Source organism: Colius striatus, chromosome 2, assembly GCF_028858725.1.
Source record: "Colius striatus isolate bColStr4 chromosome 2, bColStr4.1.hap1, whole genome shotgun sequence".
NCBI classification, from domain to species: Eukaryota; Metazoa; Chordata; class Aves; order Coliiformes; family Coliidae; genus Colius; species Colius striatus.
In genome coordinates, this window is record NC_084760.1 from 99,125,068 (window position 1) to 99,150,711 (window position 25,644).

Consider the following 25,644-nt stretch of genomic DNA (forward strand, 5'->3'; position numbering starts at 1 on the left):
TAGACACTGCTATGGCTTACGCAGAACTGTAGAGGACTGGTAGGTACTTGTGGCAGACTGCAAATGGTCTTGTTTCTCTCCATCCCTCGTCCTGCCTCTTTGCTCTCCAGCTTCACCTCACCATCTCACCACAACCACTACAGTGTGTTGAAGCTTGCTTAATGATTGGAAGATCCACTGGGAATTTGCTGAAAAGTCATGGCTGGGTAAAATTATAGCATTTATTAGATATATTCCTGTATTCATAGTGAGTCAGATGCTGACTCAATAAAAATTCTGTCTGAATTAAGTCAGACTTTTAGATACAGTCCTTAATAATTTCTGAAGCCAATAAAGTAAATTTCATATATTCATATATAAATTTCATATATATTGGATGCATCAAGAAGAGTGTGGCCAGCAGGTCAAGGGAGGTTCTTCTTCCCCTCTACTCTGCCCTGGTGAGGCCTCATCTGGAGTACTGTGTCCAGTTCTGGGCTCCTCAGCTCAAGAGGGATGGAGAACTTCTGGACAGAGTCCAGCGCAGGGCCACCAAGATGATCAGGGGACTGGAACATCTTCCTTATGAGGAAAGGCTGCAGGAACTGGGGCTGCTTAGTCCGGAGAAGAGGAGGGGGGGATCTTATTAACATTAACAAATATCTAAAAGGTGGGTGTCAGGAGGTTGGGACATCCCTTTTTTCTATAGTAGACAGTAATAAGACAAGGGGTAATGGGATGAAGCTGGAACACAAAAAGTTCCATTTAAACATAAGAAAAAACTGATTCACTGTGAGGGTGATGGAGCAGTGGCACAGGCTGCCCAGAGGGGTTGTGGAGTCTCCTTCCTTGGAAGTCTTCAAGACCCGCCTGAACATGTTCCTATGCGACCTGATCTCGGTGAATCTGCTTCTGCAGAGGGGTTGGACTAGATGATCTCTAAAGGTCCCTTCCAACCCCTACCATTCTATGACTCCATGATATATGCATATTTGTGCTGTTCCATTCGAAATGAAACTTTGCTAATGGTAGCTAAATATCAAGAAATGCATCACGTTTTGTCACTGATTAAGTTCCAACAAAAAGTGTTGGAATAATTTCAGTTCTGTAGAGTTTGTCACCTTGTACAAAGTGGAGTGCGAATTTCAGCTAGAAAGAAACAACTTTTCACAAAGAGACATTCACCAGATTATCAGTTTTGATGGATCCACTGCCAAATGAAGGAAGAATCTCTCAAACATAGCTCCATTCTCTGTTCAGAAGATAATTTTAGGAAATGTCAGAAAACCTTCCTGTGGACATTTCTGTGTTCTCTTTAATTAATAATTTTATTTGTTCCTAATCTTCTCTTTAGTAGACACGTCATTGGTGGCTTTGACCACCCTCAGCCTTGGTGTAAGCAACTACCAATGAGCAGGTGGAGTGTAGAACTGGACAAAGATTTACATGACCCAACACCTAAGTCCAGTCTTCAGCTTGTTTCTACATTTCTGTTTGTTTTCCTTGATGTGCTTTGCTCAAAATGGCATCTCTTTAGGTATAGCATTGTCAGAGCACAACCTGTCAGCAACAAAAGCACAGTGGAGACTTATATAGAATTTCCAGGTAGAAGTAATTAATAGAAACAATATAAATCTAAGTAGGATGAGCCTGGCCATAATCTGATTAATTTACATAGTACTTTCAGGATATTTCAATCATGTAGGTCAGAAGGGATGGAATTTTTACCTAGAAGCTATGGAGGATTCCTCTGTAAACTTCACTTTCCTGGTAACCCAAAGAGATTGCACTTTAGAAGAATGTGAATGTTAAGAGAGGTGAATAAGATTTCATTTTTCCACAGGATCATGTTATTTTTCTATCTTAATTCTTTTCCTGAAAGGATCTGTAGATCAGGAAAGCTCCTGTAGAGGTGCAGAGAAGCCTTCTGTCACAGGCACAGTGACACCGGTTTGGGTTGCTCAGGGAGAAGAATCCTTCAGTAATAATGTTGTTTAAATTGTATTATATAGTAAAAGAAGATCCATTGTCAGTCAGAATTTCACTAGTCTGTCTTGAATGATAAATATCAGAGTTTGTCCTTAAACTACGTTTATTGTATTTCTTGTATCTCATGCACCATAGGTCCTTCATTATCTTCACAAAATAACTTCTGAACTTCACTCCAATAAATGCATAGAGCACGGGGTTCACACAACAGTGTAAAAATGCTATGGCTTCAGTGGTGTATTTCACATAGGCCATCATCTTGTCGTTGTCACAAGATTTGTCCATCTTGCCCATATTTACAGCTGTCACAAGAAGAACAATGTTATAAGGTATCTGACAAACTAGGAAAACAGCTACAATTAATACGATCACACGGATTGCTTTGTTCCTTTTGGAATTCTGAGCTTGTTGTAAGGATTTGACAATGAATGTATAGCAAAAAATCATGAATATGAAAGGTATAAAAAATCCAAATCCAACTTGTAGACACAGCAGCAGTGATTTCAGCATTGTGCTTTCAGAATTTCTGTCAAACCTGTAATCACAAATCTCTTTGGTTTCATTGATGGAGAAGCTGTAACTTTCACTGTATAGAAAAGAGGAACTAGAAATTAAAATGGATGATGCCCACACGACCAAACAAATGAGTTTACTGTATGCAAGTGTTCTTGCCCTGAGTTTAAACGACTTTGTTGCCTGCACAATAGCAATGTACCGGTCCACGCTGATGAAAGCCAGAAGTAGCATGCCACAGCTGAAGTTAATTGCATAGATTCCTCTGGTCATTTTGCAAATGAAATCACCAAAAATCCATTCGTCAGCAGCATAATTCACTGCCCACAGTGGGAGAGTGAGAACAAACAGTATGTCTGCTATGGCCATGTTGAAGAGGTACACATCCGTCATGGACTTGGTTCTTTCATATAAAGCAAAGGTCATCACTACAAAGATGTTGCCAACTAGACCAATGATACAAATGAATGAATATACAACGGGCAGAAATGCTTTTGTGAAGTTCCTGACTTCCAATTTAGAACAAGGTTGTGTGATTAGAGAAGCATAGTCTGACAAATATGCGTAATCTGTGGTATGAGAATCTGTCTGTAAAAAAAGAATAAAAAAATCACCAGTTAACACATGAGTACTGATCTCTAATTTCTATACAGTAGAAAGATGATAGATAACAAAGTCATACAGAGTACTTTGGGAATGTTTTGAAATTTTGCATACAAATATGCTCACTGATTTGAAATGGAAGTGACATTTCCCTCATGATAACTGTAACATTTCCATCCAGTCCTTCCCATGTCTTGGCATCAAGCTTATATCAAACTTATCTCAAGATAGCCCACATCACTGCTGTTTCCTCCAGCACTACATGTTTTACACTTTCCACCAATCAAATACTCCAATTACAAATGTATTTAATACTGCAAAGGAGACTTGTGAGGATTAACTGGGGAATTTGTTGAAATCTTAATTAAAATATGAACATGGAGATAATCTTTCTGGATGGCCCAAAGGTTTCCACCTTCACATTATGCAGAAAGGATTAGTCTGATATCACAGAAGACTCTACAGTAAAAGTTTGAATTTGAAGTAAGAGGTCTAGATTTCCTTTACCATCAAGGGAGAACATATCTTTCTAGCATGTTACACATTTCATACTAATTTAGCTTGTCTAAATCTCACCACAGAATCACAGATTCTTAAGGGTTGGAAGGGACCCTGAAAGATCATCTAGTCCAACCTCCCGAGAGCAGGTCATCTAGTCCCAAAATTATTATTCCTTTCCACTAAGCTAAGGCAGGCTATCAATGATGGGTAGTCTCATAAACAGTTACCTGCAACATAAACACTAAACACATGGTAACATTGGGACACTACAAATCCAATAAACAATGTGCTTTGACATAGAACTCTGCTGTCAGAAACAACTCTTCAGGTAATCAATCCTCAGATTAGGGCATGTCGACCAGCAGCTTCAAGATGTGACTTCCAGATTAGAAGCTTAGCTGATGTACTAATATAATTTATCAATTAAGTACTTACAAAATTCATTTTGGCAGTGTACTTCTCAAAGAAAAATATGTTTAGCAGAACTTCAAAACACTTTCCCAATAATTTCTGGAAAGAAAATAAAGTAGATTGGATTGAGAGACCAAAAATGTGAACAAGTAGAAAAACACAACTGGAAGCAAAATCTTTACTTAAAGAAGAACCTCATAACTTCAGTTATATCAACAGTACACAGGACAATCTCAACAACTCAAATATCTCTGCAGCACAATGTGCAGTTGTGGGAAGTGGGTAGTTTGCATCAGTGTAATATAGAGCACAATCTTACTTATGGCATGTTTATTCATAGAGCTCCTAAACAATATATGACAGTGTGACTCAGTTCACATTGACTTTGCACTGTAAGAAATTAGAGTAAATTAAATTCTACTTACAGAAATTCTGTGTGACAATGTCAGTCAGTGTATTGTAGGAAATATGGAACAAGTAAACAGCAGTAGTATACTCCATAACAGTAATATGGCACTTCAACTCTTTTTTTTTTACTCTGGTATTTTATCAGTGTTTCTCAGCACTTTTAACATCACATTATTTATGCTTTTTTTAATACACTAGTGTGGTAAATTAAGAGTGCCAGGATAGTGTAAACGACAGTACAGAATCTATGAACAAACTGATGTTTTGGTTTTGTTTAGCGCACAGATCTTTGTGTTATAGACCGTACTCCATGAAAATAATCTGTCCTCTTTATCACTATGATATCTAAATATTTTACAAATAGTAATTAGTTCATTTGCACAACACCAGTGGTGAGAATGTAGTACTATATTTTAGAGAGAAGGAACCTAAGCACTGTGTCATCACAGTAAGTATCCACTTGAGATGTTCTGTCTGAGACATCTGTGCCCCCGTAACATCACTTTTAAGAGTCCTTAGCATTATGAAGACTTCAGTTATGTAAAGGATTAAATCCATTGGCTTTGATTGCAGCCAGGCTCTGACTTCTGCAAATCAGACCACAGAGTCTAAAGTCACAGACAGATAAAATAGGGAACATGCCATTGGTGGCCACATACACAAAGCTGGGCTTAAATGATGTCACACAGGAACCCACTGGCAGGAGATTTAGTTCATCGGCATTCCCCTGCATGAGTTTTGTGCTCCTCTTCTTTCCACTAACTGCTGTGTGAGAACGGTACATACCAGTAATGCAATAGTTGCAGGGATTGTATGACATGAGGTACAATATTTGCTAATGGCAGATTCATCTAGAGTTCTTTTGCTTTGTGTTAGCCGTGCTGCTAATTAAAAAGTGTGCATAGGTTAACTTTACATCTAGACAAACAAATCCTTCCTGTTCGGGAATTACTTGAATTTTGAAAGAGAGAGAAAGATAGATATCTATGAAAGCGGGGCAGATGCAGTCTAGATATAACTGGAAGGTTGGGGGAGGTAAAGGACTGAATGCTCTTCAAATGCATAATGAGGATGAAACTCTTTATGACTCATGTGAGGAGGCTGGATCATGATCTTTGCTGCAGGTGGGCAAAGACCCAAGTTATCTTATGTTGGCTAAGTGTCACAGCTTCTATGGCTTTCCTGCTCTTTAAAGAAATCTTTAACCACTTCTCCAACTTCCTCTACTGGCTTTTCAAAGCTGACAGCCTGAAGGCACTTGGAACACCCTCTGAAGCAAGCTTTAAACAATTTTGAAATGTCTCTCAGAAGTGCAAAGATGTATAAAGTAAGCAGGTAAACTGTACAGTTCACCTGAGGCTGTGGTCCCCTAGCTCATCTTTGAGCAACTGGAGCCTCCTGCTGCTTTACCCTCCTCTGACCCCATACAAACAGTGTTTCTGTTACCTTTTGCACTTCGCTGCAGCTACAGTAACTCTTCCGTTAGACAGCACTAAAGGGACACCCGTCTAGATTGCTGGTTTAGACACTGTTATTTTACTGTTATAAGAAAAATATCTTTCTAGGTATGTGTTATTCATGTCTTTCTAGGATATACATGATTAAAATATACAAAGACAGCCTGATAGCATAGGTTCTCTATAAAACCGTCACTCTTCATTCCACTTACCCAAACTCACTCTCAAATGTTAGCATAACATGTAGAATGGAGATGATAGGGTGAAGGCATTTAGAGGAAAGAGAACACAGGTGTTTCCCACAGCCTGCAAAAAGGGCTGCGAATGGAGATCTCTTTGTATTAGCACTGGAGAAGGGTGCTCTAATCCTCAGAAGAGTTCAGCAGATAACCTGTAGATAACAGCTACTACTCATCACAGGTGAGCTGCATCCTCTCCCTGGAGCTACAGGAATTCATAAATGCACCACCAATCACACATTTGTTCAGAAAAAAGGGCTTCCACTGTCTAGAAATATTTTATTGAGGATGTTTGGTACAAGAAGAGGAGAGATGGACTCCAATGAAAACAGAATTGCAGAGATCAGATTTTAGACCTGATTTAAATCTCTTGAGTTGGTTTCCTTTCCTGAATTTGAAAGAACATGAATACTGAAGTTACTAAGAAGATGCATTGACAGCAAAGGAAGTTGAATCATAAGTCCTATAAACACATTGTCCTTTTCAATTTAAATCTTTCTAACAGTCTTTCAATAGGCACCTTTAAAATACATAATCTGCATATTTATGGCTTTATCGTTAATGTATCAGGTAATTGTACAAAATAAATTTCCATGTCTATAAGGAGAAGGATGTGTTCTAACACCATTTGTCTACTTTTATACACTACAGATGGGCACACATCTGTGCATGTGCACACAAACATACTGATGTTCTGAATATTAAATATATAAGCCTTGCATTTTTTATCTTATTATTTTTCCACTTTATCCACAGTATCATGTTTATTTTCATTATGAAAGTAATATGTGAGAACTCAAAAGAATGACTAAACTACAGTCTTAATACAAATGCATTATTTAAATTACACAAGCAAAAGACAGTGGATGAAGAAAGACCTCAGAAAAAAAGTAGATTTCTAAGAGGAAAAAAGCTTCTTAGTACTTGGAGGGAATTAATAAGTATTTTTAAGCATTGTCCACCACTGTAAGTACACTCTTACATTCATCACACATACATATGTTATACATTTTTTAGTTTAGTACTCACCAGAGTAGAAAATTGTGTGAAGATCAGGTAAAAGAGGATGTGTGATTCGGTTACATTCTTTTGTGGCTACCTCAAGCACATTTACCATCAGCTTCAACAGGAGTACACTTTAAATTGAAAAACAAGAAATAACAGCATTAGTTAAAGGTACAGAGCTAAATTGAAATAATCACCACTTCCTCCTAACAAGTAGTAACTATAACCTGCTTTATTACGTAAAGGGAAATATTTAACCTTATCTGTGCTGGAAACATCCAAGCTGGAGGCAAGACATTTACTAATTAGGCTACCTATGTAATGATGTCATTTTTCAAATATCAAGCTAGGATTCTATCAAGGATTAGAATTGTTAAAAGTGTTGTGGGAATTAGTAATGGCTTATTTCTGCAAAGGGTGCACTTAATGTCTTGCAGATGAACAGCTGAATCATTAAATGTTTAAATCAACAAGATCACTTACAGTAGAACTGCAAAACTGAGACAAATGTTAATAACTGAGTTGAATAATAGCTATTTTCTGAAGAAAAAAAAAAAACAATCTGAGATATGTCAATGTGTACATTATCCAAATGTTCTGCCTGAACTGCAAACACAAAAGATGTAAAAGCCCAGGTAAAGAAGGAAAATGCAATTGTATCTGTCTGTTTGGCACAAACATTTGCTGTTTCTGTGCATGCTGCTCAGATCTGCTGTTAAAGTTAATTGGAACTAGACATGAAAATATTTCATTTTACAATTCCTGAATTTTAAAAGCTACAAACATTTCCAGACTTTAGTTTCTGATGACAACTTAGATGTTTTCATTAGTAGGAAAACCAAAACTAGTAAACAACCCCTTCAAACTTGTTTCTTTTAGAAGCTGTGTGTGTCTGAACATTCAGTTACAGCTTTTCTTATTAGGGACTCAAGATGGCATTAATACAGACAGCTGTGTAGGATAAGATTAAATCAATGGAATGCTGGACCTAGAAGAATGCAGGATAGATGTCATACTCATCTTTACTTCAAAACTGAGCATATCGCAATGGCACTGGCTCCTCAGCAGCTTGAGTACAGTTCTGCTTGCCACTAACCATACCCAGTGAATGAAACAGAACCACTCCATAGTGTCAAAATGTGACTTGGTAGATTTAAAATATCATGTTGTGATGGTTCATAATCATTTAAGAAGGCACATTTCATTTTCTAAATGGCTGATTTTCATAGGATCCAAGGTTTTGACTTCAGCTATGACACAATCCCAACGCATTATTGTAGAACAACACAGAGATACATAAAAACCCTGAAATTGGAGTCTCCTTTTTTTTCTAGATGCTTTCTTTTTTCTTCCTTTTTTATATTCCTTTTTCTTTTCTATATATTCTTTTTTTTTTTTTTTCCTCTGTATGGTCACAGTGCATGCATGTTTTGATTGCTACTGCTGAAAAGTAATCTTGTTTCATGCAGATAAAGGGGGGATGGGGAAAAAAAGTGTGAAATCTGTGTGGATTGTGACCCAGATAACTTGCACTCACTATAAGATTAATTTGGCCTCTTTACTGCTGTTTGGACTAAACCATTCCCTGTCACCACAGATGTGGCAAAGGTTATGAGTAAAACCATAAAGTAGTTGAGCATTAGATGGAGGAAAGAAGACAAATGAGTTTCATTGCAGAGAAGAAGAGGTAAAGATAGAAGACTGAGAGAAACAATTGTAGCAGACAACTAAGAGTATCTCCATTTAAAATTTCTGTTAGTAAATCGAACTAGCAGATGCAGTTAGAGGACTGGTGTGCAGCAATGGTCAAAAGAGATATTCCTGAAAACTGCTAGGGCATCAAAGAAAAGTCATGTGGCAGATGTTCTCCCCAGATGCCTGCAACTGGCCATCTTCAGAAGCAGAACATGGACCTTTGGTCTGCAACTGCCATGGTCAGTAATGTATCTTAACCATCTGAAGCAGTCCAGATTTAGAAAGCTGCAGCACTTGTTGAAGGACACCAGTATTTTAACTGGCCTTTGAAGACGAGAAAGGAGAGCTGAGGTGTTGGTCAATGTGAGAGGGCAGCACAGAGGCAGGGGTATGAGTGAGGAGGATGCATGAGCAACAATGTGGTGGAATGTGCTAAACAACTGCACTGCATTTCTGTTTTCTACATAAAGATGATTGACAAGTTGTGTAGATCTTTTGAATCTTTTGAGACCTCCTTAATTACAATAGTGAAGTACTTTTCACTGTATTGTTTGCTTTGTAACTCATAACAATTTCCATCATTAAAACTTCATCCTTTTAATCTTTGCTAAGAGGAGCTTTTTCCTTTTTTAAATTACATTTTTTTACATGTTTTGCTAACTTGCTGATACTTGCATCTCAAAACATAGTAACAGAAATCATGCCATTAACTTGATTTGAGCTTTAAATGAGGCTTATAGGGCATTTTCTGGACTTTATTAGAAAGAAAATACAAGCTTCACTTTTAAATCTTCTGTCCCTCAGTTGCTGCAAGGAAGGGTACATTTACTCTTGGTAAGCTGAGGTATACCTGCTTTCTACAACAGTATAGCTACATACGACAGCTTAGATCCTGTTTACGGAGAACTCGCTTTCTGTCTAAATGCTTTCTGACATAAAGCACTGATTCCTGCTCACAGTGTCTGTCATTTTGAAACGTGGTCTCAAATCCTGTTAAAATCAGTAAATTCAGAGTAGGAACACATTCTGTGTCAGTAAAAGAATGTGCCAATATCTCGAAGGCCATTTCACTGTGGATCTTTTAAGTGCTTCTTTCTTGTAACTCTGAGACTGAAGAGATGGATCTGCATCTTGCAAAACAAATTTCATTACACAAAGACCAACCTAGCCCACAGCAGTCATGTAAGCAGCAAGGAATGAGTAAGAAAAGTAGAAATTCCCTCTCTATTACAAAATAGATGTGACTTCAAATCATCAACCAACTCCATGATGATTGTAGTCCATGTTCAAACAAGTACTTCTGTTGCTAGTAACAGGTTCCAGCATCTCTCTCAGACGACAGCCCACTTTTGGAATACTAACAGATCTAGCCTGTGAAGCAGCTGAATAGTATCAAGTCTATTTCATGGAGTGAGATCCATTAAAAGATAAAGCAGAATTTTTGCTTATCCATTACAAAAAACTATGCTCATCTTGTTCCCTTATCAGGTATTTTCTAATTTAAATGTATCTCAATTGTATCTCAAATGTATCTCTTTTAGTCTGCAATACATTCAATATTCAGCATGAATCAGTGTCTTCCAGAAGGTGGAGAATTCACCGTGTAGGAGAATGCCCAAGTTAAAAAGGAGGTAACTTACCTTCTCAGCACATTTTCTTTTGACCCAGTTACAAAGCCCAGACAGCCTTCTTTGCAGATGCTTTGTGCTTCACCTTCAAGCTGTGGCAAGTGGAAAGGGTTTTTTCTTTTTAACACAACTGTCTGCAAATCTGCATGTTATGCAAATGAAGCCCTCACATGTAATTAGTGTTTTGTTCCTATGTTAGTGCTCTGAAACGAAATCTACTCTCGTTTAGCTAATATGGTTATTGTGGTTTCTGAAACCTTACCACATGTTAGTTTTGTTCCACCGCTAATTAAGGAAAGAAAATATTGAAAGATAAGAAAGCAAAACCAGCACCAGAATTATTCCAGAATCCATGTGCTTCTTCTGGAATTACTCAGGCTGCAGAGGTTTGTTTTTTTAATTCTAAAAGAAAGGCAGCACACACATCCCACACTGTTCCATCCTGCTCTAATATTCATTCAGTTAAATTTAGATTGGTCTAATCTGATTAAAAAATCTAGCAATCAGTTGAGGTTCTGGTCTCTCCATCATTCTCTCAGACTACCAAATGCAAACTATATATTTACATTCAGGTTGTTTATATAACTTTTTTTTAAAAACCTTACCATCCAATATTGGCAATATTTTCTCATTAATTCTTTGAAACTTTCTTTTGTTTGCATCTGGCTTTTAACTCCATGTCAAACATGGCTTTTCTGGTTTTGACATTTCTATATTTCATTTTCTTAATCCCTATTTCTTCTGCTTTCTTTGCTCAGCTTTTCTAGATTTCCCTTATTTACATCTCCCGTTTTCATCATAATTTCTCTCCAGAACTCCATTTTGCAGCACCACTCATTTACTTCCCCTTTGATGCTTTTTGTTCACACTTTCATCCTCAGTCACACCTGATTCCATCTACCTCCTTGTGCTATGCATTATGAGGAGTCGTGGACTGAAATAACATGATCCTAGCACTGCTATCCATCCCACTTTGACTGGTATCCAATCAATGTTTTGATTACTTGATCACTTCTGTCAAACCAGTTAGAGAAGGTAGAGCCCTCATTAAATGAATAAAGGCTGTAAACAGAGTACTTGGGAAGGAAAGGGATTGCATAATCAGTATTTAGCCCTCACCCCTAGCCCAAGACATATGTTTGCAATTGTAAAACCTTACTATCTGTTTTCCTTCCACCAATGCACTTGTTATTTAATTTGAAAATGGAGAGACTAAAAATAATTGATGGGAAACAGGCTGCTGGTCACGTAAAAATGGTAAAGATTCTCAGACTGAATATGGAATTTCTGAAGGAGGAGCACAGTCATACTTAAAGTACTCCTCTGCTTCACTGAGGTATAACTTCTTAGAATCAGCCTAGCTCCTAGCTGGCCTGGCTTCCAGAAAGAAGCATAAAGAGCACAAAGTGTATTCTCCCATTGTGAATCACTTACTTCAGAAAATTCTTGGAGACAAAGTTGATGAAAACAAAAGTTTTAAACAAACAAAAAAAAGTTAAATTTTTGACGGAAGTTTGTATAGCAAAAAAATGGCAGTTCAGAAAGAGCACCAACATGCACAGGTGAGTTATTATGCAGTTGTTTATGCTTTTGTAGTCTGAGCTTACCAACCAGCCTATGTTTCGTTGCCTTGCTTAGAGAAAGTAGGCAAGGAGTAATGTTATCCCATGGTCTAAGATTTCCAGAAAGGGATTGGAATTCATAAGGAACAACAACTCCCATCCCCATAAGAGCAGCATTTTCCAATTAACACATCTCAATTTTCCATCAAACTCTTTCTGGAATAGCTGAAGGCTTTCTGAAGAAAAAAAAATGGTTTATTGAAATTACGCTTTCTTTTCCATTAAGAAACAGCTTGAGCAGATAATTTCCTGTCAGTTATACTCCTTTCATTTAAGAACTAATGAGGTTTAAGATACATTTCTGGTGAAAGCTTCTCCCAAGGTTATGCCAGAATTAATGAACCTTTACAGTGATGAATAGAACCATACAATCTTTGTATTGCCAAGGGGCAACTGAATGAAGATGCCAAGTGCCCCTAATGTCACTTATCTACCTTCTCTGTCTGCAAGAAACTGTTACATAGACCAGAAAATATTTGTTTGCTCCTGAAATTTTGGAGAAGAAAGTATATATAACATAAGCCCCAGTCCCTTATTCTCCACCAAATGCACAATGCTAAGCCTACAACTAGGCATCACCCAGACGTTTTTTTTCCTTACTGTGAAGAGATTGCTTTCATTGCAAATGTCCTTTCTGAGGTCATAGAAGAGGAAAGAGGCTTCATTCCTGTATCTCCCCTGACCAGTGGATATTTACATACCAGAAGTACCTATTACAAAATTTGTTTATCCCATCTGGGTCAACAAATCCATGAAACCAAGCCCATTTTCCTGCAACAGTTCTAGAATATATCATTACAAGACCAAACTTAACACAGCAGCTGCACTGAAAGGCTTAAAGCCAAATTCTTGCTAAAGTGGATCTGACTTTTTTTAATTGAAATGCATCTCTACAAAGAAGACAAAAATCTGCAAAAATATTTCCAATTGACTGCTGCCTTCTGAAGTAAATGGTCCCCTGCAAGAAAGCTCTGATGAATTGCTCGCCAATATATGACTAATTTACATTAAGCTGTAGAAGACAAGCAAGTTTCCGTATCACAAATGTGGCAAACCCAAGTCAAAGAGAAAAGAACAGTTAAATATTAAGTCGCTGACATAATTTTTATGTTTTTGATGCTGTAGTCAGACCATACTCATTGTGGTAATGTGTTTTTTTCTTGCTTGCTCCATTGCTCACTCTCTGTTTCACGTCTCGTTGAAATAACTACCAAACTAGTTTCTCAAAGCTTGTCATCAGTCTATACACCCAAGCACTGACATTTCAACCTGAGTGTGTTGAATTCATTGACCTGATTTCTTTTTAGAGCTGTGCTTTCTTTATATGACTGGTTTTTACAAGAGATCCACAACTTTGAATGCCCCAGTCACCTCTCTTTTCACAGCGGTAGCCTTCATGGACCGAGTAAGAGTTAAAAGATGGAACTTAAAAGTTGGTTATGTAACTAATGATGTAATTGTTTGCTCAGTATGGGAATTTTAAGGCACCTGGGATCCTGGCTCCCACTTAAACCCACAAATGCTGAAATGGAAGAATTACACTTGAAATGCTGTCTGCACAATATGCAGCCCCTGTATTGGCTGGATACAACTCTAAGGAGATTTCTTTCTTCCTATGTGGACCAAAATACAGCATGTGCTCTTCAGCTCATGGACTGTGATTTTCCAGTTGTAAAGGCAAATTGGAGGGGTTGCCTGGACACTTCAGTGAAACAATGACTCCTTTATTTACTTTGAAACCATAGTGCAGATTGTAACCACTGACCACACCAATGATCTGAGGCAGCCCAGAGGAAAACTCACACAAGCGATTGCTTTGCAAGCAGGAAAATTTCCTTCCAAGTGTTTTGCACCATAAGAATTTTGGTCACCACTGAGATACTGCTTGTGCAACTGGTGTAGGAAGAAGGTTGTACCCTAACCACAGATCCTCTCTCAGAGAGGTAATAAAACATATGATTAAACCATTCTGCTTTTAATATGCTTTAAACGTATTGAGTACTTAACTCTTACTGCTGTCAACAAAAGCTAGGTATCTTGGTCGCTTTAGAGACCTGAGCATACCCATGAATTTCTGTATGGATTAGGAGGGATGCTGTGCCAAGCAGGAGACAGGGAGAGCAATTGCTGATACGGGATCCTCTGCTGTGAACAGCTAACACAGCTCTCTGAGTTCATATTGCAACCTTCACTTCCCTTCTAAGAGTGGGCAACTGCTTTTATCATTTGATCTCTAGGTCTTCATGCACGCAGTCACTTACAGGTGGTTAATGCTTTGACAACATTGATTTTTCCACTGTGATTATAGAGGTTGTAAAAAAAAAGAAAAAAGGTAAACCAAAAAAGTAACAGGAGGCACGCTACTGATCATTTCCTTACAGAAGTGGCAAGTTGACAACTGACATTGATGATTAATTCTATCCTGCACAGAGAATGCAACCATGTCCTTACATCCCATTCCTGAGAGAGAGTGGGTTTGTCTCCATAAAAATAATCTAGCCTACACTAAGACAGGTATCTGATAAAGCAATGGGGCAGGTACGTCAGAGAACCAAGCAGCACAGCTAAAAGGACTCTTGTGGTTTAAGCCCTGCTGGCAACAAAGCACCACTCAGCCACTCATTCCACACACACAATCCTCCTCCATCTCCCGTAGGATGGTAGAGGCTCCAGTGAGATGGAAGGAGAAAAGATAAACCAAGGCCCTTGTGGATTGAGACAAGAGCAGAGAGAGCTTGCTGCCAATTATGGTTCTGAGCAAAACAGACTCAATCCAGGCAAAATAGACTCGACCACTCAATTTAGGAAAGAAAACAATAACAGTTTAATCTTCTACCAACAAGAAACAGAGCAGTCAGAAAGCAAAACCAGAGTAGAATGATGAGAAAAATATAACCAACCTTTTAAGATCTCCTTCCCCCAACCCTCCCCTCTTTCCAGGCTCAGCTCCCGATATCTCTACCTCCTGCCTTATCAGTGGGCCAGGGAATGGAGTTGCAGTCAGTCCATCACTGATGACTGCTGCTGCTCAGAGGAGGACTCCTTGCATTCTTGCCCTGCTCCTGTCCCTTCCACGGGAACAGTCCTTAATGAACCTCTCTGGCATGAGTCCTTCCCAAGGGCTGCAGCTCCTCGTCAACTCCTCCAGCATGGGTCTCCTCCGCCGCAACACAACTTCAGGCACATTCTGCTCCAACACTGCCCTCCCAAAGAGTCAGTTCCTCTGGGCACAGTCATCCGCTCTGCTGTGAGGTCCTCCACAAGCTGCCAACAGATCTTAGTTCCACCATTGCCCTCCACAGGTTGCAGGGAGACTTTTGCTGTCTCACCACAGGACACAGGCAGGTCTCTGCTCCAGCACACCTCTTCCCTCACTGACTCTGGGATCCACATGGTCACTTCTCTCTCATCTCACTCCACCACTACATTCAATCCCTCCTCTTTCGTCGTCATCCTAAAAAGTTATCCCAGACATGCCAATTGGATCAGCCTCAGCAGTGAGTCCAACTTAGAGTAGGGGAAAGTTTCGAGCAACTTCTTACAGGGGTCACCATTACAGCCCATTCCCATTACGTTATCAGAAACAGCTCCACAAAAACTCAACACATTTACTGAAATGATACTTATAGGGCAAAAGACTGCATAGTGGACAGTAGACGACTAGCCTGCTTATCCAGATACAACCCTCTTACCAGGTGGCACCAGTAGCACAAAGGGACAGATTCAGTTACATAGGCATTCTGGTATTGATTTGAACTTAGAGCTGGAAAATTGTAAACTTGGTTATGGTTCTTGGCAAAGAAACTTCTTAATTTGCATCAAGTCCAAGACTTTTTAACAGGTCTCACTATATCTTTCTTACCCAGCACAAAACTATGCCAGAAAGCTTAGGTGCCAGATGCAGTACAGATTGCAAATGATGCATTTATCATTCTTCAAGTTAAAATGTTTTTGATGCCCACCCAGGCACCTTTCTCATCTCTTCATGCCTGCTCATTGCAAAGGGGGGTTGGACTAGATGACCTTTAAGGTCTCCTCCAACTCAAACTACTCTATGATTTCACGATCGTGTTGTGAAGACATGCTTGAGAAAGCTGACAATGTATAGCTACCCATGCTCCCTCCTCCCCAGGACATTTTGGTTGACTCCACCATTGAGATTTGGTGGAGTGGGAAAGTGTGCTAATATTAACCACTTCCTACTTCACTGTAGCTTCCTCCTACTTTGTTGACGAGGATTGTCAGACAGCTAAATTTGCACTGGTCTATCACTCACCCTCAGTGCGCTCTCACTAGTGTGAAGATTGAGCACCTATCCCAGAAATCACTACCTAGATGCTAGCAGGGAGATCCTCAACAGGATTTGCAACTGCTCCCCATAACTGCTCTCTGTGGCCTCACAGGAGGCAATCTTGGCTCTATCTGCTTCCTCCTACAAAGAGGGATAGGGAGGAACTGATCTTAACATGCCCCAGCATAGTCCTTCCCTTTAGTGAGGACCATCTGACAGACGTATTTCTTTCTCTTGAACTCAAAGCATTATTTCTGTCCACTTTCAATTGACCTCACCAGTCTATGCTTGGAGTCAGGATCACACATCAGCTGGGAATATTTAAGCTAGCAGTCGTTCTTTCATTAGTTCACAGGCACAATATTCCTTTTCCTATTTCAAAGCTCAAGTTTCTCCCCAAATACCTCTGACCATTGCTAGCAGAAATGAGAACTTGCCCAGCCAATCACTTATAGTCATTTCCTTCTATCTGGTAGCAGCTGTCAAGACAGAGATGCTGCTCCTCTTCACCTTTTGTCCATTTGTCTCAAGTGTATCTGCTCCCTCCCTGTTCAGTCCCAAGTGCCAGGACTAAGTGACACAACTCTCAAGGCACACGTCACATGAATCATTTAGTAGACCACATTCTAATATCAAATCTACAAAGCCAGAATCCAAGACTGTAATTGATTCTTCAAAGCAATATTGGTTACATAAAGTCTGTGTAATCCGCTCCTTGACTTCTCAACATTAGTGTAAGGTGAAGGTACAGGGTTAGCGCACTCAGTGCTAAACACTGCATTTCATTTAATGTTGCGGCACTGACTCCTCAGCCACCTGAATCAGGGACATCCTTAGCCTAGCAAGGTGTTTAGGTCTCTGTCTACTTCTAAATGTATGAGTAGTCTCAAACGGGTTTTTCAGTCAGGTTTCAATAGACAGTTGAGCCAATGCATCAGCTACCACATGCAGAAGTCTCCTACCTTCTCCTTAGCTTGGGCATCTGTCTTTCTCTCCAGGCAGCTGGCTTAGCTTGCCAGAACAACCCTCTCTTTCTCTGTTGTCTTTTAGGGGTTTGGGGGTTTTAATTAGGTGAGAAATTTCCCCTTGTATAGCAAACAGAACCACCTCCTTTGGGGGTCAGATGAAAGCCAGCAAGAAAAACCCAGACCTTGATCCTAAATAAAGCTGGGTCTAGCTTGCCTCTCCTCCCTCCGCTTGCGGAAAAGTAGTTGTCCTTGGTGAGAATTGTCATTGTCACCTGCAACCAAGAGGGAAGGTCTCACCCACACAAGTGAAGTTTGTCAACATTAATCTGCAGTTATTAGTTAAGTCTGGAAAGGATTCCCTAAGCCTCACACTGACCTGGTTCTGAAGGGACAATGATGTCTTCCTGGCAGGACACAATGTGTTGCATGTGCTGGTAATGCCTATTTCATTCTGCTGCAGTTTCCCTTTTCTAGCTGTTACATGATGCAACTGTCTTTTGTAAGGACAAAGGGAAAACCTGCTTCCCTGTCATCACCACTCCCAGCACAAGTGGGAAGGGGACTTGAAGGTCTTAGCCTACATAGTTGACAAAGAAAAGGATGTCATGTCACTTCCCACGGCAAATGCAGGCAGCAGGACTAGAGGATTTTCCTCTCCTTCAGATGGTGCCAAACCTGTCCAGCTAGCCTGATCTGCATGGCCTCTAGCACAGGCTGGCTTGTCAAAGAATCATTGGTATTAATGTTTCAGAGGTGCTAAAACAGGCAAGAATCATCCACTAATACAGGACTTTTGCTGCAATTTCCCCAGTAATTTTATGTGATAAACACCATGCCTCGAGTGTGCTGGAGAAAGGGATTGACACCTACCAGCTGAGCTCTGCCAGAAAGTTCCTGGAAATCCTGAAGAGATAATGTGAGGCTGCTCAAAAAATTTAATCCGAACAAATACAACAAAAGAGTTTGCACTATGATGCCTCTTTTACTGAAGAGTAACTATGAAAGCAGATGCATCATAATTACTAGATTCATGTCCTGTGTTGCTGAGATGCTACTCACTGATAACTGTGAGCTACACCTCAGAAAGCAGAAATTCCCCTGGCTTTACAGAAGTGGAACTGATGTCAGGATTAATGACTTAAAAAACAAACACTTGTTTACAGTACGGTATTGAGACAGTAATTTATCTCTTTGCAGGTTCCTCATCATCTGAACCAACTGTGAAGTTTCAGTACTCAGGTAGACACTTCTCAGTGCAAGATGATGGTAGTAAGTGAAAGGCTGACCTTCAGAATCTGCTCCTCTGCCCAGATGTGCCGCCCTGCTCGCAAAGGCAGCAAATGCAGCAGCTAGAGAGAAGCCCTCAAGTACTTACTGTAGGTGCTTCCTGATTAAGTGAAATGAAGGGTAAGTGTGAGGCCATTCAAGCTTGTGACAAAGGTGTGTGGGAAACACTAGTCTTTTTGCTGTTCTCCCTGAAAGTTTTATTATTACTTTGAAGAAACTCTGGTTTACAGTAATTTTCCTGTTCTGTCACAGCTGAGTGCAAGAAAGACTGTGAAAGGCAAAACAGAACGTTAGATTAAAAGTTAGAAGCAACAGTAGATTTGTGGTTAAAGGTTACTTTGAGCTCCTACTGTGCAAGATGCCCTCTCACTGCAGTACAAAGTTTGTTCTTAAAAGCTCCTCTTTGGTCATATGTTAAATAAAAAGCTGTTACTTGAAGGAAGATGAAAGAAGCTTTGAGATATTCATATTTGCTATAAACCTTGTACTTGCTTTGTTTTGGAGAGACGATTTATTTTGTTCAGATAACTTTTGATGAAGTTGAAATCTCATTATTCTGATCATTGGAGAATACTAGAAGCAAACTTGTTTCTTTAGTAGTCATAAATGCAGAGATTGCTCATTGCCTCCAGCTTTATCTTGTTGCATCTGAGGTGATAACATCCTCTCTTAAACACCTTTTACCATCTCTCTTTCTGCTGTCTTACAAGGCTCAGGTTGGTTTTCAATCTGCGTTAGAGTATCTTAACACCAAACTCATGTCAAGGCTTTGAAGTCCTTTGTAGACAGCAGCTTTTTCCTGGGATAGTTGCCAGCCTGTTCTCTCAAGGTACATCTCTTCCATCCTCATCCTACTCAAATGCTTTGAACTTCAGACAAGAGTCTGAAGCACTACCCCTGCTCTAGGACATCTAAGCACATCCCTGGGGTGCCCAGTTCTGCCTAGCAGCTCCTCTTAAATGTTTAACCTCTCAGTCTGCCTGATTCCTGCATCTCCTCCCACCCCATAACAGCTTTAATGTACCACCAAAAGTGAAGCCCTCCACTGATGAACTATTCAGGAACCAGTCATCTCCTCAGATCTATCCCAGACTGAAACAGAGTGCAAACCATCTCACTTTCAGCAAAGAGTCATGGAGTTGTAATGGCAGGCCATTGTCCTGGGTCAGAAAGGAAAAGCGTGAATCCATGTGGGCACTAGTGGTGCTCAGGAATCTAAAGAACTTCACAAGCTGTACAGTCTGACAAACTGCCAGCCTGAAAGCAGGTCCATCCACCCACGTTTTTACAGCTGGGGACTTGGCATGCAGAAACATTAAGCAGCTTAGCCAAAGTCATCAGTGAAGTCTGTGGCAGACCTCTGAACATACCTTGGGAGAGGCAGGTCAGTGCCATAAGGGACCTATATGGCCTTTCCTTGGATCACGTTTGGACAAAATTTCTTTCGGTGCTGTGAGCAGAGGTGGCTGGTGGGAACACAGCTGTGTCAGTTGGGTTTGCAGTGTCACTCTGTAGAAATCAAGTGTAACTGGGAGCTGAGGAGGAGATGGAATGAGCACAAGTAATGCAGAGATGACAGAAGGAGATGTATCCAGTAGGATAAAGAGGGCAATAAAGGCAATAAAGGCGGCAAGGAAAGTTAGAAAGGAAATTAAAGAGGAAACAGAGAAAGGGAAGAATCTTGAAACCACCAGTCAAGGGACTTTTTAAACCACCATCTTGTGACTATCTATGCTGTGCTTAGCCTGGCTGAGTTCCCAGTCTGGCAGGCTTCAAAACTATGAATGCAGAGGTCATTTCTGAACACAGCTTTTTGCAACCCATCAAGCTAATAGGAACAAAGAATTGTCTCAATCTCTTGCTAACAACACTGTACAAATCTGAGAATGAGGAAGGCTCTGCACCACACAATCTGAGTGTGCCTCACTGTGCTCCACTAGGACTTCAGCACTGGTCCCACACTACCCCACCACTGACCGTTCAGGTTCCAAATAGACAGCAGAAGATTCTTCACTGTCTTTCACTCCTCCTTTCCATTCCTAACAGAAACTAGACACAAAACTGTGCTTGTGTAGTTTTATATACATGTGCAGTTTTCTGCAGGTAGACGTTAACATGAAGCCGTAAGAGACATCAGTGTCCCTGCACTTATTCACTTTGGTAGGTTTAACATCATACTACTAAATTCCCCTCCTCTGGTGCAACCTTGTGCACAGCAAGGACACTGCTTCTTCCCAGATAGAACATATGATATGGATCATCCTCTCAGCACCTCACACTGGGGGGCAATATCTTGAGTTGCAAAGTTGGTTTTCCCAAAGCCTTGGAAAATTCTTCACCACATGAGATTTTTCAGCTTTGAGCTGAAGCATGACATTTTCTGAAAGATCATATTTGTTAAAATAGTGAGCATGATTCATTCAAAATAACTGTGTGCTGTTGTAACAAACAAAAAGACAACTGTGGTTTTAGGGTAAACCTTCAGGTTCAGAACAAATGATAGAGGTGGAAAGGGGCAACCATACTCAAGAAAGCGGTCTATCTTTAGCTATCTGGTCAGCTTACCACAGCTCAGCTTCTGGGCTCCTATACTGTTAGAAACGAGGAGGGAGAAAATAAGCTCCGATTGACTAGGTTTAGTTGTTCAGGATGATCTGTTACGTTCCTACCTGCTCAGTTTACCTCAATTCACTTCCCCAGCCCCTTCAGGCAGCACAGAGAGAATCAAATAGCAACAAAATGATACATTAGCAGAATTTGGCTCTACTGTGCGGAAAAAAAAGCAGCCAACCTGTGCAAAAGCGTCTTAGTGACAAGAAAATGTACAGACGCTGTTGTTGCAAAAGACTACACAACTGGATGGTCTCAATTTGCTTCTTGTGGCCAACAGATCCTTGGCATTCAGTAAGAACATTGCTATACAACAGCTTGAGCTGGGATGCATGGGGGTTTTTTTCAAATTCAAAGACCACAAAAGCAAACCACACTAGAGATGAGCTAACGAAAAAGAAAAAGGCAGTTCTGCAAGATTTCCTGTTCTGCGATGCATGGGTAATTGGCCTACATTTGTGATCCCATTTTTCTTTCAGGTCTGTAGCTGTACTGCAAAGACTCAATTTTGTGGTACAAAGCCTGCACTCTGAAATGGTGGGAATCATCAATGCTGGATACAGAGTGAGTTTTGAACAAGGCATGTGGTTCTCTAACTTGCACAATTTCTGACTTCCACATGGCCCTAAGCCTGAACCAAACCTTAAATGCTGCTCTTCAGAGAAGGGGAAAGGAAGACACAGAAAGAGATAAACAGCCTTCTCTCTCAGGCACCTCATTTTGAATCACACCCTAACCTAAGCTGCTGGCTAGAGCCAAAGCCCCAGGTGGGCGGGAGGGTGGCTGCTGAGGGCTGTGGTGGTGAACACATGGCAATGCAGGAAGAGAATCTCTGCGCTTCCACTCACACCATTCATGAGGTTGAGGACAGTAAGTGACATGCATTTCACAGGCAGAACAACTATTTACACAATTTGTGAAGTAAATAAGCCGTGCCTGCTTTGTGCACTGCTAGAGCTGTTGGATTATGAGGTATTTCTGCTGCACATAAAAGAGTGGGTCAGAGCTATGAGATCGTATAGTCAATAGGAGCTGCTACAGGAATGCAGCTCTTCATCTTTTCTCAACAAAAATATTTCCTAGCACATCCCCTACAACATCAGGCCACAGCCAAAACCAAAGTCCACAATCTAAATTTTTGTTTACAAGAGGGATTCTGATTTTCTGCTTCAAAATCAGACTGCTCCTCATAATTCATGTCTAATGTGCTGCTGTTATTTCTTCAGACTTTGAAATTTCTGTACTCAAATTAATCTCTGCATCTGCTGCTCCCTGCTCTAAATTGCCTGAGTTGGTGTCTGCTTCACTGTCAAGAACACGGCCACAGGCCCCAGGGAAGGGAGTACACCTTCAGCCGAGTTTCCTGCATCAAGGCATGGCTCCTCTGGGCTGTCTGCAGGCACTCTTACTGTTTCAATCGGTTTTATCTGTCTTGCTCTCTGCTACCACCCATTGCCTTCTGAGCTTCACTGATCTTTGAACTGTTTTCAGTTCAAGGGTTTGTGTTTGATTTCCTTTTCTTTGTGTAAACTGGATTAGCTTGAGTTCTTTCAAAGCAGGGCTTGGCATTCATTTCTGCCTGTATTTTCAGTAACTCTAGACTCCTTTGCATCTTTCCACAGTTTAGCTTAATGCATTTTGATATTTGATGCATTTTGATATTTAAAGCAAAAGGACATGCATGCAAGGAATCAGTGCAGAAGAACTACCTGGCATTATCATCACATAGGTTTATCCTTCCTTAGTTTCTCAGGTTAGGTGAGACCTACAGCCCCAATGCATTATTTTTTTTTTTACTTGTATACTTTCAACTCCCTCAAATTAAGTACCATCAAATCAGCACATATTTACTGAATCCAGAGACTAGTGGAAGAGAAGGTATTTATGAATGTTAATTTCTCTTTCTTGGACAAAGCCCTTGATAATTTTACTTGTTTCTCTGCAGGAACACCAGATTTCTAACATCAGCACCTCCCCTGTTCAAAATTCAGACTTTCTCATAGTTTTGTTTAACAGTTTCTGTTCAGGTGCCTAATTTAAATTTTCACTAGGGCTTAATTAACATTCCACTGACTGAGTGTAACTGAGGAACATTAGTTTTGCCATGCTACAGTCAGCAATAGCTGGCAGGGGGTGGGAAGTGTTGCTTTTTTATGGCAGTCTATTACTTAAATCTATAATTTTATTCCTTAAAGAATTATTTTAAGTTTCTTATTTCTTCCATGAATGTGTGTTTAAACTATGAAGTTTACATATACAGAATGCTAATATCCAGGATTGCTTTAGTCTCTGAAATCCAGAACTAATTATTTGCAATTTCCTCTTGGTTTGCTTGGAAATTTTTTAACTACTTATCTTTAAATTTTACAAGTTTCTTTTTAACGAACTGAGCACAGCCCTCCTACTTCGCAGTTCAAAGAAATTGAAGAAACCATTAGTCAACCTGTCATGCACTCATCTGAGATGCTTAACACTATAAAGATGCCTCTTCTTACATAGGTTGCCAGAATAATTTTGTAAAACCTAGCCTTAGTAAAACATTTATTCGGTAGGCAAATATCACATTGATTTCAAGGAAATGTATGCTTCAAGATTTTACCTGAATTCATCCCTAATTCATCCACAAGTCAGAATTATTTACACTGTTCTAAGCATCTTGATTCATGTTTAGAAAGGGTTGGAAATAGTGTTCAGGGAGGAGACAGGACAGACAACACTGGTCAGGGCAGGCATGGCCAGACAAGCTGCTGAGCAGCAGCCTGTTTGCACACAGCTGGCTCCTTTTATCCTCTTTTCCCTCTATTTGCCCACGCTTGTTCTCCTATGATCCCTCCCTTTTTCTCCTTTTGGTCTTGACCCTAAATATCTCATAATAGGACTTTTGCACTCCCCAAATGCGCCTCCCATGCATCTCACAGTGAGCCCACACTTTGGTAGGTCCCTCAGCCCATGAGGTCACCTGAGGTCTTCTCTGGGGGACCCTGAGCTAGTGCCTCTCCTGGGACAGCCCAGGCAAAAGACAGGGCAAGGGGCTTTGAAGGATCTAGTTCAGTATTGAGGCACTCCTGCCCTTGATTGTCCGTGCTTGTAAGAATTGAGCCTTAATCCCATAATTTAACATCTACACAAAAGCAGGTGGACTACACTGCACCATCCCTTCCCCTCACACGTTTCCCATCCATGTTTCACATCCTGAGTGGGCTGCGCTCCCTGAGCGGGAGACTTGGAGACTATGTTCTGAGGGGCTTGCTAATGTGTGTGGCTGCAGCATGCTGAGCCTCAGCCCCACACCTCAGGAAGGGAGCTGCAGGACTAGAGTATCCCTAGTAGTGGCAGCCAGATCTGCAAGTATTACCTTGTTTCTCTGCCCTCCCTTTCATTTGTGGAGATGAGCTTTTAATGACATAACCTAACATAAACCAGTAGAATTACATGTCTAAAACATAATGTGAACAATCAGTTTAGAAGTGATTCAGCCACAAACATCTGTGCCAAAAATATAACACTGCTCTGCCACACACCATCCCTTTCCCAATAGTGCCCCTTGCAGCTTCCCTGAAGGATAGCTGTCAGCCAAAACAGACCACACTGGGAGCATGAAGTGGAAATGTTTCCATTTTGGAGCAAAAAAAGCTGAAGCACCTTTCTTGCTATAAAGATGCATCTGATACTTTTACATGGGAACTGTGCAAATGACCTGATTTTACTACCTTTTATCTGTTGTGGTTTCCCCATAGCATAGAGCAATTGAAACAAAACAATTAAAGCTGCTAAGAAACTGAAAAACAACTTTTAGAAACCTTATGTCTTGTTTTTAAACATAGATATACCCCAGGGTAAGGAACAGCCAAAGTTACTCACACAATGCGCTATCCAGTTCTGTTCTTAACTTCATGGTTTCTAAGACATTACTTCATGGACATAAGGTTAAAACCTTCTAGTAGAATGGATGTTAAACTACTATATGCGCAATTCTAGCCCTTTTCTGTGGCACAGTCTGCACACATGTGAACATCTGCATCATGAATTGTGGCCAAATTGTTTCTACGTGCAAACAAAGTAGTTTGCACACACAGAAGCAGCCAGATGGAGTCTGTCTATCCCTATAAAAACTAAGCTTCCATGTTAAGGTCCAGTTGGGTAGAAAAATGGAATCATTTAGGTTGAAAGGGCTCTCTGAAGGTCCAGCCCCCTGCTCAAAGCAGACCTAACTTCAAAGCTAGATCAGGTTGTTTCACATCCATCAAGGCTTGGAAATATTCAGTGATGAAGAATTCACAACTTCACTGGGTGCCTGCTTTAGTCCTGGACCCCTCTCAGAGTGAAATTTTTTTATTTCATGGATCCAGTAGGAATTTCTCTTGATGCAATCTAACTGCAGTCCTTTCACTGGTCACAGTCCAGATCTGTATTCCATACAGTCCCCCACAAGCATGGA

At 40.3% G+C, this 25,644-nt stretch overlaps 1 protein-coding gene across 1 annotated transcript; it reads right to left on the bottom strand.

Moving 5' to 3' along the window:
* Positions 1–1,170: 1,170 nt before the first annotated feature.
* On the bottom strand, positions 1,171–4,029 carry CCR6 (C-C motif chemokine receptor 6). Its single transcript, XM_061990466.1, has 2 exons — positions 4,021–4,029; positions 1,171–3,069 (listed from the first exon to the last, which is right to left on the bottom strand). The coding sequence occupies exons 1-2, from the start codon at positions 4,027–4,029 to the stop codon at positions 1,984–1,986; spliced, it is 1,095 nt and encodes a 364-aa protein (XP_061846450.1). The 3' UTR covers positions 1,171–1,983.
* Positions 4,030–25,644: the final 21,615 nt, after the last annotated feature.